At 43.1% G+C, this 15,919-nt stretch overlaps 1 protein-coding gene across 3 annotated transcripts in view; it reads right to left on the bottom strand.

The window, feature by feature from the left end:
* The window catches only part of PCYT1B (phosphate cytidylyltransferase 1B, choline), a 112,041-nt gene that overhangs the window by 71,866 nt on the left and 24,256 nt on the right, over positions 1-15,919 (bottom strand). Inside the window, exon 1 of one of the 3 annotated variants that reach the window (XM_045290714.1) lies at positions 10,056-10,346. The exons of 1 other annotated variant lie outside the window; for it this stretch is intronic. In XM_045290714.1, coding sequence (XP_045146649.1) covers positions 10,056-10,169 — 114 coding nt within the window. In that variant the 5' untranslated portion in view covers positions 10,170-10,346. Of the gene's footprint in view, positions 1-10,055; positions 10,347-15,919 lie in introns of those variants that run through there. One more of the 3 variants, XM_045290713.1, reaches the window with a different exon arrangement.

Below are 15,919 nucleotides of genomic sequence, written 5' to 3'. Positions count from 1 at the left end.
AGGGGAAAAATGAGGAGCTGATACCAAGGGCTCAAGCAGAAAGCAAATGTTTTGAGAATGATGATGGCAACAAATGTACAAATGTGCTTGATACAATGGATGGATGTATGGATTGTGATAAGAGTTGTATGAGCCCCCAATAACATGATTTTTAAAAATAACCCTCAAGTTAAGAAGACAGACATAAAAAGATGCACTGATAACTAATAGTCTTTGGAATATAGAAGTTGAAAACAAAGATGAAGGATTAGTAGCTAGAATATATGACCTTGGTGACAGAAATGATGCCAGGGATCACATGATAGAATTTTATAACATCAACAACAATTCACTGGAAATACATTTACTCAACAACATTAATAGCGAGTATACATGTGGATCTTGTTAGAAAGAATACACAGTAATCAAATCAGTGGTGACTGTGGTAGTTACATAATCTCATGTCAACTTGAGAATATTAAGAGTGAAGGGGTGATGTCTAGCCTGTCAATCAGGTTACAGCCTGATGATGTCTCCTTGTGGGTATGGCCTTCTCATGAGGATTCTGGGAACTTTCTCTTTTCCTGTCGGGAGGCGGGACATACTCTCTCTCTGCTTCATTTTCCTGTTCACAAGCCATTTCGAGCCATGCTGATGGCAGCCAAAGCCCTGAGATGCTCCCACTGGCACTGGATCCACAAGACTTTTCACCCACCAGCCTATGACCTCCTGCATTCAGCATCATTGCATGTGCTGCATGAGTCTGAAGAGGAATTTGTACACTAGTACCAGGCATACGGGTTAATATCAGACATATGGACTTAATCTGGACTGGACTAAGATGTTTTCATAATATGCATATAATCCTAAGTGTCCTGGTTTTGTTTCTCTAGAGATAGCTGTCTAACACAGAGACACTCAAGATCACCAGTGAGAACAGAACCAAGGGCCGACTTTAGACCAGACCATAAATTAGCAATACGTAGGCTCAAATGAAGGTGAAGAACATTAAAACAGGTTCATGAGATCTAAGCTACAACTTTGAGTATATCCTACCAGAATTTAGAGACCATCTCAAAAATAGATTTATTCATTAAACACTAATGATCAAAACCCAGATAAGTTGTGGTATCATTCATGAAGAAAGTATAAGGTCATTAAAATGACAGGAAAGAAAGAAAAGACCAAAATAAATGACAAAGAGACTCGGAAACTTGCTCTTGAATGTAAAGGAGTGAAAGAAAATGGAAGCAATGAAAGAACTAAACCACAAATTTTAAAGGGTGGTTCCAGTAGATAAAGTAAGATCTGGAGTTAGAAAACCAAAAGGGAAGTACACGTGGGACATTTCTCAAGATGAAAGAATCAGGTGGGGGTGGGGGGATTCAATAAGCATCAAAAAGATGCTGAAAGGAATGCTGAGAATACACTGTACTAAAAAGAGCTGGTCAACATTCTATCATTTCAGAAGGTAACACATGATCAAGAACCAGTGATATTGAAGAAAGATGTCCAAACTGTACTGGATGCACTGGCCAAAAACACAAGGTTTCAAGAATTGATAGACTACCAATTGCAATGTTTCAACAAAGGGATGTCATGCTGGAAGCGCAGACTCATCTTTGCCAAGACATTTGGAAGACAGTTACCTGGCCAATCGACTAGAAGCCATTCATATTTGTGCCCATTCCAAATAAATGTAACCCAAGATAAGGTAGAAATGATCCAACAATATCATAAATATTACACACAAGTAAAATTTTGCCAAATATAATTTAAAAATGGTTGCGGCAGTGCATCAATAGGGAACTGTCAAAATGATGATAAATGAAGAAAAGATTGAAGCTGTCAAAAATTTCATCTTGCTTGGATCCACAATCACTACGCATGAAAGCACAGTCAAGAAATCAAATCATATATTGTATCGGGCAAATCTGCTGCAAAAAGATTTCTTGAAAGTGTTAAAATGCAAAAATGTCGTTTGGAAGGCTAAGATGCCCCTCATTTTCAATAACCTCATATGCATGAGAAAACTGGACAATGAATAAGAAGGACTGAAGAAGCATTCATTGATGCCTTTGAATTATGGTATTGGCAAAGAATATACCATGGACTGCTAGAAGAACAAACAAATCTGTCTTGGAAAAAGTATAGCCAGAATGTTCCTTAGACGTGAGGGTGGCAAGACTTCATTTCACCTGCTTTGAACATGTTACCAAGAGGACCCAGCCTTGGAAAAGGACACCAGGCATGGGCTCAGCCATAGGAGCAATTGTGAGGATGGTGCAGAGTCATGTAGTGTTTGGTCCTGTTGTGCACAGGGTTGCTATGAGTTAGAGCAGACTCAATGGCACCTAACAACAACAACAACAACAACAACAGTGGAACTATCTGGTAAGCATTGGACTATAATCCACAAGTTCAGCAGTTCAAACTCACCAGCAGCTCTGCAGGAGAAAGATGAGGCTACTTGTTCTTGTAAAGATTTAGTTGGAATTTACTAGATGGCAGTGGTTAATGGTTCAGTCAGCCCACCTTTAAGTTAGCAGCCCAGTGGTTAAGAGGTGCCCCCACCCCACCCCAGGGCATGCATAAAGAGTTTAACATTAGGCAAGTCAGGGATTAGGGAGAAGTGAACGGACAGAATTTTTAAAATGGAAGAAACTATTTCATTGATTCCCTGTTCAATATGCCTGACTATTATCAATCTGTAAGAAATGGATGCTGCATTTGACGCAAGATCTGCAGTAAGATGTCTAATAATAACCTTGGGCAGAATTCCAGATGACCACAGTAAATGTCCAAGGAAGCTCATGTCTGTTTATTTTTACCAGCACAGCACATTAAGAGTCCTCACTCTTAAAATGTATTGTGCTCAGAGTGGCTAACTACATAGTGATACAGGTAAAGGGAGATATTGATGTTTTTAGAAATGTGGCCATCTTTTTGAGCACTTTATGAGCGTCCTGCCTGACTTCCAACAGATATAATACACCTTCTGCAAGATAGCAGTCTCTTGGCCTGCTTCACACTGAAGGAAAGCCCGACATAAACTCCTGCTAGCTTGGCATGTTGAGCCATGTTGTAATTTCCAAGCCCTTCTCAGTTGCTCCACGGTACATCTTCATGGAAGTAGCTATTGCAGGCTAAAATGACAACTTCCTCTGACCCCTTAGGATTTCTAACTTAGCCAAGGTCATTAACCAAGTCCTCCAGCAGACAGCTGCTAGGATGGCCAAACCTTGTTAGACAAGCATAGGGAGCACGCACTGGGTTCAGAGAATTGGGCTGCTAACCAACTGCAAGGTCAACAGTTCAACACTTCCAGCCATTTCATGGGACAAAAATGAGGCTTCCTCAGAAACCCACAGGGGGCAGGTCTACCCTGTCCTATAGGGTCATTATGAGTCAGAGTCAACTCATAGGCAGTGAGGTTGTGTTTCTCAGTCTGCAGAGTAGGGAACTATGAAAAACCACTCTTGCCCACAAAGAGAACTCATCCCTCAGGAGGTAGTTCTCCAAGGAGGGCTGTGACATCTTACTACCAACGCTACTCAGCTTCTCTTCTTGACAGGCACGCCCACCAGTCACCTGGCATCATGTTCAAGCAGGAAAATACTAAGGAACTGAAAGGAAGACAAGTATCACGAATAAACAGTTTCACAATGGAAAGAAGGCTTCTTAGAAACATCTCATTCTCAGTGCCATGGTGAAATCAAAAGGGCAATAAGATTATATTTCCAAAACAGAAGCTCCATTGTAAAACATAGGTCTTTTTTCTGTTATTTTTTCTTCTAATTTCATTATCTTCTATTTTACTCTACTCCTCTGTTATGTTTTCCTCCCAAGAGGAATAAGGCAGGTGAAAATACTACATATATACCTTTCAGAAAACTTGCCTCTGAAAATGTGATTCAATCATGTTGTTAGTATCATTATCAATTTGCTACTTAGGGAGATCTAAAATATACATTGCTTTGAAATTCTGCTCATTTAGGTCTGACTGCTTCCCCCTCCATTTCCTCCAGATGTTAAAAAGCCCGCTAATTCGATTTAAAGATATCAGAATACTCACCAAACAGACCTGGTAATCCAGATCAAGGACACAGCTCTGACAGGCAAGTTTCTACTCAACATCCATCTGGCAAACTTGGGACTTACTTGCTCTTCAGAAAATTCATCCCTTCTTCCTTTATGGCTCAACTGCCCCAGCTAGCGCATTGTGCCCTTCTCAGACTCTACTGAACTGTTTGCTTATGTATTGGTCTCTTTTGCTGGAATCTCCAAACCCCAAAGCACTTGAGCTCTCAGAGGCCAGGACACGATAAATTTCCAATCATTGTGGGCTATATTCAACTATAGCCCAATGGATAGCTTTCACTGTACATCATATATAGACAAACACATGTAGATACAGAAGCCCTGTACACACCTTCCTCATATGCCATGCTTATGAAAAGCAGAGTGTGTAACAGAAAGGGCATTTGCTACAATTGCTGAGATTTAAATAAAAACAGTCTTTCTAGATAGTGACGTATGTTCACATTCGGCGTTTGGAAGTAAAGCTTTATGGCTGGTGACATGTGGGGCTGCTAGCCACAAGATCAGCAGTTCAAATCCACCAACTGCTCTACAAGAGAAAGATGAGGCTTTCTACTTACTACCATAAGGATTTAGAAGCTTGTAAACCCACAAGGTCAGTTTTACTCTGTCCTATAGGGTTGCTAAGAGTCAGAATCAACTCAATGGCACCGAGTTTTGAGTGAGGTAAGGTGAAAGTTAATTTGGGGACCCAATGTGCAACCGCTGCGAATACAATTAGAACCATTTTGGTAACTGCTACCTTTTAAAGATGATATTACACAGCCCAACAACAACTAAACTTTTTTTATTGGTGTCCTGGTTTTTAGGCCTGTTCCTGGGGTTACCTGGAGTGCTGATTCAGAAAAATTGCATTAGATAGACCTCATCAGCTCTAGTTTCTTAGATCGAGTGTTCCACTATAATTTCAGCTATTAAGTTATACTAATGTATTCGTTAATCATCCTAGTTTTGAATATGAAGTGAATTCAGACCCACAAATCACAGGATAAGACCCAAGAAAAGAGTAAGAATTGCTTGAAAAAGAATTAAGTAACAAGGGACTTACAAGGGAAGATGTATTTGGACTCATGACGGCTAGCTGGCTACATATTATGCTGCCAATCAGAAGGTCAGTGGTTCAAAGCCTTTAAAAGAGTTAAGGGTTTGGAAACACAAAGGGGCAGTTCTTTTCTGTCCTATAGGGTCACTATGAGTTAGAATTGATTAGCTGGCAGTGGGTTTTCTTTTGGGTCTGGGAGGCTGTGCAACATATACAGAGACTACAAGCTGGACCCTGCAAACCAGACCACAGCTGGAGAAGAGTGGAAAAGAAAAAAGAAAACAGAAAAGGCACATAAATGGAAGGTGTGAGGGCAATTTAGTGTGTGGAAAATGTATAAGTAAATATTTTGAATACGTTTTTCTTCCTCAAATTATGCACTAATTTTTCAGAACACACTTTAATATCTAGAAGTAAATGGATAATTCATGTTAAGTGTTTTGGAGTTGAGGTTGACTACAAACTTTTTAAAAAAATAAATCATTTTATTGGGGGCTTGTACAACTCCTATCACAGTCCATCCATCCATGGTGTCAAGCACATTTGTACATCTGTTAGCATCATCATTCTCAAAACATTTTCTTTCTACTTGAGCCCTAGGGTATCGGCTCATCATTTTCCCCCTCCCTCATAAACTACAAGCTTTTTTATAAGAAAAATTCTACCTTTTCTTTTAGGAGTTTCTATGCACAGGTGAAGTTGTGCCATCTTATAACAAAACTGGAACATTTTAATTTTGGGGGGAATATTTTAATTTTAAGAAAGGAATTTTAACTACAACAGGCCCTTTTGAGGCTTCAGAACATTTGAATCTCTTTTTATTTTTTTCAAGACGTTCTTGGGAGCTAATACGGATATCATTCCATAGTTCAATCTCATCAAGCAGTATTGTACAATGGCTACCACAATCAGTTTCAAAACATTTTCTTCCTTCTTGAACTCCTTGATATCAGCTCCCCTTTACCCCCCAGGATCCCTTTTTCTACTTGCTATCTCTATAGGTTCATCAATCCTGGGTTTCATACATCAAAAAATAGAAAAAAAACATCTAACAGAAATTCAAGAGGGAATTTTTCAATGACAAAATAAACCTTAGATAAGCCCTAATATGAAACAAACAAACAAAAACACACAGAGAAAATGTTGAAAATCACATCAGGCCCAGAGTGTTTCAGAGGGGGGGTCAAGGTTTTAACCGTTCAAGTCTAGTTTATCATTTTGATCCCCTACAGTCATTGCTCCAATATACTCTGTGTGGTAACCGATTTCATCCCACCCCTCTGTTCTAGAGGGAAATCACTGGAGGCTATTTCCTGTGAAGATCTCACAAATGTATCTTGGACTTCCACTGTCATCCATAGCCTTCTGAGTCTCTTTATATTGTACCAAACACACTACCAGTTAGGTGCCTATGACTCATAGCGACTCTATAAGACAGAATGGGACTTCTCCTGTGGGTCTCTGAGGATGTCAGTCTTTATGGGAGCAGAAAGTCTCATCTTTCTCTTGCAGATGGGTTCGAATAGCTGACCTTGTAGTTAGCAGTTAAACACTGGCAAAGACCACTATGCCATCGGGGCTCCTTATTTCTTGTCTGGTAACTCTTATTTCTGGCCCTCTATAAGATAACAAATTGGAACTGCCTACTATTCGGTTCCTAATAAAGGTGTAGCGCTACTTGGGGAAAATTCCAATTTCATGTAATAGATCAAATATTTAGTACAACACAAATTACTTTGAATAAAGCCAGTGTGCACTTCCTCTATCTCAGACTAGCTAACACTACCTTAAAATATCTTGGTTTTTCATTGGCAAGCAGAGTGAAGAGTGATATGTGGCATATGTTCTGTATCTCAAAAACTAGAACTGGGGAAAAAAACTGGAAAAATGGTGCTATTTTTGGAATCAGCAGGTTAAATATGTCCAGCAACAAATCTAACCTTAGAGGTGCCGAAATGTGTGTAGGCTACTGTTACAGAATCCTGTTTCCTCTAAGCTCTCTGAATTCAAATTTGGTCACAAATGGGAGGAGTCAGGCCTTGAATATAAGTGTGGCTTGTCATCCCTAAGAGAAACCAAACTCACTCCCATCTGGTCAATTCTGACAGCAGAACTGTCCCTGGGGGTTTTCAAGACTCTAAGTCATTACAAAATTAAAATGCTTTGTCTTTCTCCCACAGAGCAACTGGTGGTTTCAAACTGCTGACCTTGTGCTTAGCAGCCCAACACATATTCACTAACTACACAGGTCCCTCTCAAATCCTGCAAATACTTTCCATACTAGCTAGGCAATTCACAGCCTGCTGACTGTGGCTGAGCCTCAGTGATCCACTTGTGATTTGGGGCCATATATTTAAGAGCTGGGAGAAATACGAAATTTAGAGAATTTGAATGATGGAGATACTAACAAAGCTACACAATCAACAGAAATGACTAAAACCCATCAGTAAAAATGTCAAGTTTACATTTTCACTTGCCTTTCATCCTTCAGCAACAAATTTGGTAACTGAGCAATCAATGTGTATAAATCGATCACAAAGGCAAGTTAGACTCTGAAATGTAAGTGTAAATTTAGAATATACCCAGAGGTGGATTACTCAATAACTAAGGTAAGCATGAGTTTACTAACACTTATCTCTTAATCTGTAGGTCACTAAGCACAAGTAATCCCATGATTTCCTTGCTTATTGAGCAATCTGATGCTGAGTATACCCTTCTAGTGGTCTAATAATCTAGTTTCTTCCTTTCTAAAATGGGTAGGACGTAGGGGGTGGGGGACGAGGGGGACCATAGCCAGTTTTATATGATGCTTGTGAGTTATCATGGAAAGGAGCTACACCAAAAAAAAACCCCTCCAAACTCACTGTCATGGAGTCAATTCTGACTCATAGCCACAGTATAGGACAGGGGAGAATTGCCCTTGTGGATTTTGGAGACTGTAGCTCTAAGGGGGTAGAAAGTTCATCTTTCTCCCTCAGAGAGGCTGGTAGTTTCAAACTGCCACCTTTTGGGGGTAGCAGACCAACACACAACCACTACGCCACCAGGATTACACAAGTGCAAGGGAAAAGTAACCCACTTTTTTTCTTCCCTCGGTTTCTTCTGCCCACCTCTCAAGCAGAATTAACCAAGGAAGAAATACAAGATAGGAAAGTACAAGACAGAAAGCGAAGGAAAAGAAGTGGATGTAAGTGACTCAACTGGAAGCAGTTGGTACAAATCTGAACTTTGGGATTACTTTTTTTAAAAAGTATTTTGAGTGCTCTTATGATAGATTAAATTTAATCATGGTAAAATATACATAACAAAAATCTGCCATTTCAACACATACAATTCAGTGACGCTCATTACATTGACCATGTCGTATAACCGTCACCCTTTCCATTTTCAAGTTTTCCATCATCCCACATAGAAACTCAGTACCCCTTCATTTTAAGAGATTTGGGGTGGCCAATTTTTTTTCAGGGCTGAATCATGACTTGTTGATTGGCTCCAAGGAGTCCCTTCATAACAAACTAATGGGCATGGTCTCTCCCAAGAATATAGATGTGATGTTGTATTATGTCCTTCAATAAGTAACTGAAGTCCTGGGACCTATTATTGAACTACCCCAAGGAAAAAAAATATTTTAATAAGAAACAGTGAACAAAAATCCATAGGGTTCTAATGTAACTTCGTTTCCTTGGTTTTTAAAGGAAGTTGTGCTAAGCCTGCCTTTGAACCCTTAACAACCCTTTCAAGAAACATCCTTCTCATAATGGACAGGCCTACAAGTTTGTGAGGCCTCTTTTTGAGGGGTGTCACAGAAAATACCACATCACACCACACACAATCCTCAAGGGAAAACAAAAAGAAAACAATATCCCCAGCCAAGAAAGGAAAAACCCTCATTCTAGGGTCCAACTCCACAATCAATCCCAATAGTCTACCTGACAGCTTGCGTTGTTTTGAGTTTAGGAAAATCGCTAGAGAGATGAAAGTGTGCCTCTTGGATTTGGGGGTCCAAAGAGAGACCTCTCCAAGATTCACAAGACTTTTGACCACAGAAAGCCCACCACCCTTTGGGTGTTTGGGGGTTCCTGGAGAGTACACGTTGAGGTGTGGGGTTAGGAATTTGCACTTCTACTTAAGGGATCAAGGCCAGTGGCTGGGAAATGGGGCAAATTTGGGAATACACTCATTCCTCCAGACCTGGTCCTTGAGTGTGCTGGTCCACACTTGCATTCTTAAACGCCTGCAGCCTCTTTCCTAAAGAAATGTGGCTCCCCCAGCATCCCCCAGCCCGGCTCCTTGAGGGGAAACCCTTCTGGCAGCCTTGGAAGATTTGGACAATTTCTTGAGAACGCACAGTATACCTAAAGGCAAGACGGGACCGGGACGGAGGGGCTCTCGGTTATTTCTTTTTACGGTTTCAAGTGGATGGAGGAAGTGTTTCCTTCCTAGGTCGTTGTCTTTTGTCCAAAAACTGGCAGTAGGCACCCAAATCAGTTGAAGATAGTTTCTCTCCACCCATCCCTGGGGTACGATTTTGAACTTAACGGGGGGCCTCTTGCCCAAGCTTTGCGAAGAAACACCCATTTTTAAATCACTCTGTAGGATTCTCCTCACCCCATCCCCCCACCCCGCCGCAACAACCCAGACGAACATCCATCCACCTCGAAGGGAAAAGGCCAGGTCCCCCCACCCCCCTCACCTCCGCCCAAGAAACAAAAACACAGCCCATCCCCAGCAGCCCATTCTGGCCCCAGCCCCAACATTCACACTGTAAACTGAGACCAGAGGAGGCTAAACCGCTATGACGGATTAGGCCGTCTCTCCGTTCTCATTTACATGAAAATCCCCTAAGGGACATTTTCCCAGCTGGCTGCGGGAGCCTCGGGAACTCTTTTGTGCCATAACCACGCATACAATTACACCCTTTGTCTTGACTTACCCGAGGCTGGGGGCATGTGTGCTCTATCTCCTCCATGGTTTCTGAGAGATGCTCATTAGAAAGCGATGTTGGGATACCTGTTTCTGACTCAGCAGCCGCGGTGAGTACTGGCATGGCCAGCAACGGCTCCCTCCAGCGATACCCTGAGAGTCTCCTCGCAGACAGGGGGTTTTCTTGATCAAGTATTTTTGTTTCTTCTGCCCATGCCCCTTTCCTTCTCCCCTTGTTGGATGTTTCCGGGGCCGTCAAGGGACTAGCTCCGCTCCCGTCTGGCCGGTGGCAAGGCCTCAGTTTATCACTATAACAACCAGCGCGTTCTAGAACGGCGGGTGCGGGATACAGTATCCTCATTTGTTCCGAGCGCTCTGGTTGGCTACTGTCATCATAGTACCACTCCGCCGGGGAGCGGCCGCGCCCCATTGGCTGGCCGGCGGTGCCCACGGAGCCTGAACTTGGTGCTTTTGTTTCTCCTGCCGACTTCGGTTACGAAGGTCTCCGGCCATCCTGGCCAAGGGACCGGGGCTGCGTGACCCTGATAAGATAAACCCGCTTCCTGAGGGGCCCAGAAGGGCTCGAGAAAGACTAGAGCAGACTCCCAATTGTGACAGGCCCAGGCCCTTGGCAGGAGGGGAGCGTGTGCTGTCGTCAGAATAGCTGAAAGCGTCATGGTTTGAGCCCAAACCATGGTGCCCTCAGAGGCCGACTGACCCCGGAGTGGTTCTGAGGGGCTTGACGTGGGCACTTGAGTGACACCCCAGGGACTCCGCGAAATGCTAGCACTAAGAGGTTCCCTGGGGCCTCCCCTGGGAGGAGGTCAAGTTTGTCTTTGGCAGCCTGTCTGCTACCTCTGGCTGCCCTCATCTATTGCTTCCTCCATCAGTCACTTCCTCTTCCACCTGTTCTGAGTTTCCTCCAGGAAGTTTTGTTCTTGCCAGCCCTTCCTGTTAGCCCTCTCCTCCTGTTAGCCAGTTGAGCCGTCCTGGTCCCATTAGCTAAGCACCTGCCGCCAGCCAAATGCCCCTGGCCATCCCAGAAGGGTACCAAAGACCCAGATGCCCGAAAATCTGACTCATTTAGGGATACCCACATTAAAAAGGAGGTTCTCAAAATGCATCTTCAAAGACATGAGCTCACCGAAGTCTTTGCTCTGGAGAAATGTCACGCTTTGAATAACATCCAGAAAAAAAATTCAGGATAATCGCTAGGGCTCATTAAACACAAGGCACAGTGCTAAAGACTTCACCTACATGTTGTTTAATCTTCCTAAGATACCGAAGAGATCCTATTATTATCCCCATTTGGCAGGTAAGGAAATTGCAAGGTAAGAGTAATTGCTCAGGGTCTCCTAGCTTGTAAGTAGTGGAGTTGAGGTTTGAAGGATTTTTTATCTTTTTTTTTTTTGAAGGGGAGTGGCGCCAGCCGAGTACAAAAGGTGTGATAGCAAAAGCACCTCATTTTTATCCTCTTGGAACCAACAGTGTCAACAGCAGCAGCCTCTGAGAACTTGTTACAAATGCCAATTATTGGCCCAACCCCAGACCCGATTCAGTGGTCTCTGGTGCAGCTGCAATATGCATTTCTAACAAGTGTCCTAGTGATGATAATGGGGTCACCTGAAAAGGGACCAGTTTCTTCCTACCCCATCTTCCCACCATCAGCACAAAAACACCTGAGGCTCTAGACTCAGCTCAACCAAGTCTCGGCGTTGTAGGGGTTGCGGAAGTTAGACGTTTATTCTCATCTCAGGATGTTCTGCCTTAGAGCAGGCTGTCTCAAAGTGTTGGCCCTAGAGAAGTAGCCACGATCCTGGGAACATCTCATTCCCCATCTCACTCTTATCTCATTCTACATCCCAGACCAGAAGCTTCTACAGTGATGAGGGAGTGGAGTGCAGAAATTTCTGTGTTAACAAATCCTCCAGGTGCTTCTGACACATGCTAAATAAATGTGGATAAACACTGCCTTAAGGCCACTTATCTCCACTATAAGGCACCCAGCTCCCTAACCCATATTGTCTGAGCCACTGAGCTGTCCATCTGGTATCTAATTGGTCACTGTAGAACGGGAGACTCACCTGCCTATTTAGCAGCATCCTAATATCTAACTGGCTTCTTGAGAGCCCCTCTTGCTTAAGAACTGGATCATCCATTATCCCTCTCAGCCAGGGTGCTTTCCTTTTTGTCCCAAAGGAGGCACATGCCCCCTTCTCTCCCGTCCCATTCACCCAAGATGCTGCCTCCGCATATTTTCGTTGTTTCACCCTAAGTCAGATCATTAGTTCTGAGTGCCACATTGTACTAAGTCCAAGTCACATCTGACACATATTCTTCCCCCATTTTTGAGTCTCTAGAACTAATTTCGTTCCCACTAATCCCACTGCAGCCTAGTCTTGGCTTCTCCCCACAGCATGTCTTACAGTCTTCATGGCAGAACTAGACTCTTTCAGGCATGTGAGAGGATCCATCAACTCTGATGCCCAGAGTCTCTGTTGCTACTGCATCCTCATTGGGGAACTTCACCTGAATAATATCTAAATTGCTTTGCAATTCAAATGAGAATGACTAGTGAACTCCACACTATAGAATTAAGTATTCCACACTCCTCTCAGGTTTATGGGGAGATGAGGGGGACTATAAAAGGATAGTAGGAGGGAATTTATTGTGGTGACGGCAGTATTCTGATATGAAATCATTGGTGACACTTGGAAATTTACCCGAAAAGAAACAATCAGAGAAATACACAAAGATTCATACACAAAGATGCTTCATTCAGAATTATGTGTAACAGGCAGGAGGCCTGGTGGAATAGTGGATTGCTAACCACAAGGTCAGCAATTTGAACCCATCAGCTGCTTTGTGGGAGAAAGATGAGGCTTTCTGCTCCCATCAAGACTTACAACATCAGAAACCCACAGGAGCAGTTCTACTCTGTCCTACATGGTGGCTAGGAGTCAGGATCAACGGGGTGACAGTAATTATAAAAGGCAGAGAGAGAGATACAACTTAGAACAATAGGAGGAATGGTGAAAATGAAAAATATATCCCAATAATCACTATATAATATAGTGAAATAAGCATTATATTTTTTTAGAAATTCTAAGGTTATGGGAATACATTAAGATTTATACTGCCAGGTCAGAAAAAGCCAACTATGAATTATGATTTAGAAACGAATATTCTAATTGTCATCTGAATTGTTCAGGCAGTGCTGGCATTGTAGTGGGTATGCCCTGGACCGCTGACAGTGGTTCAAACCCTCCAATAGCTTCATAACAGAAAGCTCCGGCAGTGTGCTCCTTTCAAGATGTACAGCCTTGGAAATCCTAGGGAGCAGTTGGATTCTGTCCTACAGAGTCAATGTGAGTAAGAAGCCACTCTATGGCAGTGGGTATCTGTAATGTGTTGTTGTTAGGTACTGTCGAGTCCCTTTTAATTCATAGCAACCCCACGTGACGGAGTAGAACTGTCCCTGACGAGTTTTCAGGCAGGCCATCATGTCTTTCTTCCACCGAGCCTGTGAGTGTGTCCAGACCACCACCACCCTTTTGGTTCGCTGCCTAATGCTTCACCATTATGCTACTAAGATGCCTATGAAATATACATTTGCCTAGAAAAAGCGCAGGAGCGAAATATATCAAGAAGTGAACCGTGAAGACTTTAAACTGTGGGGCTGGTAGGGGTGGTTTATTTTGCTTTTCAAAAGTACAGAAACAACAAAGCCCACATGGAAGAAGCAAACCAGCCTGTGAGATCACAAGGCGTCGAAGGGATCAGGTATCAGGCATCCAAGACCAAAAAAATCATAGCACATAGCATTGTGAATGAGGGGAGTGCGGAGTGGGGACCCAGGGCCCATCTGTGGGCAATTGGACATCCCCTTGCAGAAGGGCTACGGGGAGGAGATGAGCTATCAGGGTACAGTATAGCAATGATGAAACATACAATTTTCTCTAGTTCTTGAATGCTTCCTCCCCCCAACTATCATGATCCCAATTCTACCTTAAAAATCCGGCTGGACCAGAGGATGTACACTGGCACAGATAGGAACTGGAAACACAGGGAATCCAGGACAGATGAACCCCTCAGGACCAGTGGTGAGAGTGGCGATACCGGAAGGGTGGAAGGAAGGTGAGGGACAAAGGGGGAACAGATTACAAGGATTTACATATAACCTCCCCTCCGGGGGATGGACAGCGGAGAAGTGGGTGAAGGGAGACGTTGAACAGTGTAAGATATGACAAAATAATAATAATTTATAAATTAGCAGGGATTCATGGAGGAGTGGAGAGGGAGGGGGAAAATGAGGAGCTGATACCAAGGGCTCAAGTAAAAAGCAAATATTTTGAGAAGGAGGAGGGAAACAAATGTACAAAAGTGCTTGACACAATGGATGGATGGATGGATTGTGATGAGTTGTATGAGCCCCCAATAAAATGATTTTTTTAAAAGTACTTTCAGCTCTAGAATACATAGTTTTCAATGAGCACATTTTCTATGATGAGACAAGAAGGAACGTGGCACCCACCCCTCCCCTGACAGGAGCCAAGTGGACCGGTGCAGGGCCCTCGATCAAAGGAAACAAGAGAGTTGAAACCCAGGAACACAACAGGAAACGACCTCTGTCTCCCCAGCCAGAGACCTATCTCCAGTTAGCAGAGGCAGAGGAGATGTGTTGGAAGCAGCTTGTTAAGAAAATTCCCAGGAAACTCATCAGTCTTGTGACCTCTGCATCAGTACTTGAGATAGTTAAGGTTTATTGTGCCAACCTGGCCGATAAACACAGGTGGAGTTAATTGAAGGGTGAAGGGATAAATGGCTCAGTGAGCCTCACCTTTCTAGTTCTCGGGTCTCTTGCTCTTTGATGGTCGGACCAGGGTGCAGCAGCCTTAGCCAGTTCCCTGCTTCAGATGGCAAGGCTCTCTTCCTGCAAGACATCCCTGAGGAGAAGCCACATGAACCTACCCCTATGCAGCCCTGGGTGCTGGAACAGCCTTGTGGAGAACCCTGCCAGCGCTGAGATGCTTGCTTACACGCTGCAGCCCTGTAAGCTTTTCTCCTGTAGTCGGTGTCATTGCATGAGTTTTGTGAGATTAAGGAGGACTTTGTAGATTGGTGTCAGACATATGGGCTAATGTTGGACTTATGAGCTTGGACAGCACTGGGTTGGGATGCTTTCTTAATGTACACTTACCCTTTATATAAAACTCTCATATACATAAGAGTTTCTGTGGATTTGTTTCCCTAGTTTACCAAGACTAACTCAGTACTGTTCCTAACAAGCACCATCATTATTATCTCTGCCACTTACCTCTTATGTCCTTAACACTATGAAAACTCATTGATTGCCATCTAGTTGATTCGGACTCATGGTGACCTTATAAAGGGTTTCCGAGATTGTAAATCTTTATGGGAGCAAATAGCCTCATCTTGCTCCCTCAGAGTGGCTGGTGGATTTCAATGGCTGACCTTGCAGTTAGCAGTCCAAGGCCTACCCCACAGCACCACCAGGCTCCTTTCTGAGCACTATACTAGGCACTTATCAGAGTCTGTGGATGGTGCAGATGACTAATGCCCTTGGCTCCTAACCAAAAGGTTGAAGGTTCGACTTCATCCATATGAGCCTTAGAAGAAAGGCCTGGGAATCTACTTCCCAAAATTCAATAATTGAAAATCCTATGGACTACAGTTCTATGCTGAGACTCCTGAATTCCCTTTAAGTTGGACCAACCAAATGGCCACTGGTGGTTGGGGATCAATGTTTATTTTTTTCAAATCATTTTATTAGGGGCTCATACAACTCTTATCACAATCCATACACACATCAATTGTGTAAAGCGCATTTGTACATCATTCTCAAAACATTTT

This window comes from Echinops telfairi, unplaced genomic scaffold (assembly GCF_000313985.2).
Source record: "Echinops telfairi isolate 266 unplaced genomic scaffold, ASM31398v2 ScPeMD7_53;HRSCAF=182, whole genome shotgun sequence".
NCBI lineage: Eukaryota > Metazoa > Chordata > Mammalia > Afrosoricida > Tenrecidae > Echinops > Echinops telfairi.
The sequence above is the reverse complement of the archived record's forward strand: the minus strand, read 5'-3'. Positions and strand labels throughout refer to the sequence as shown.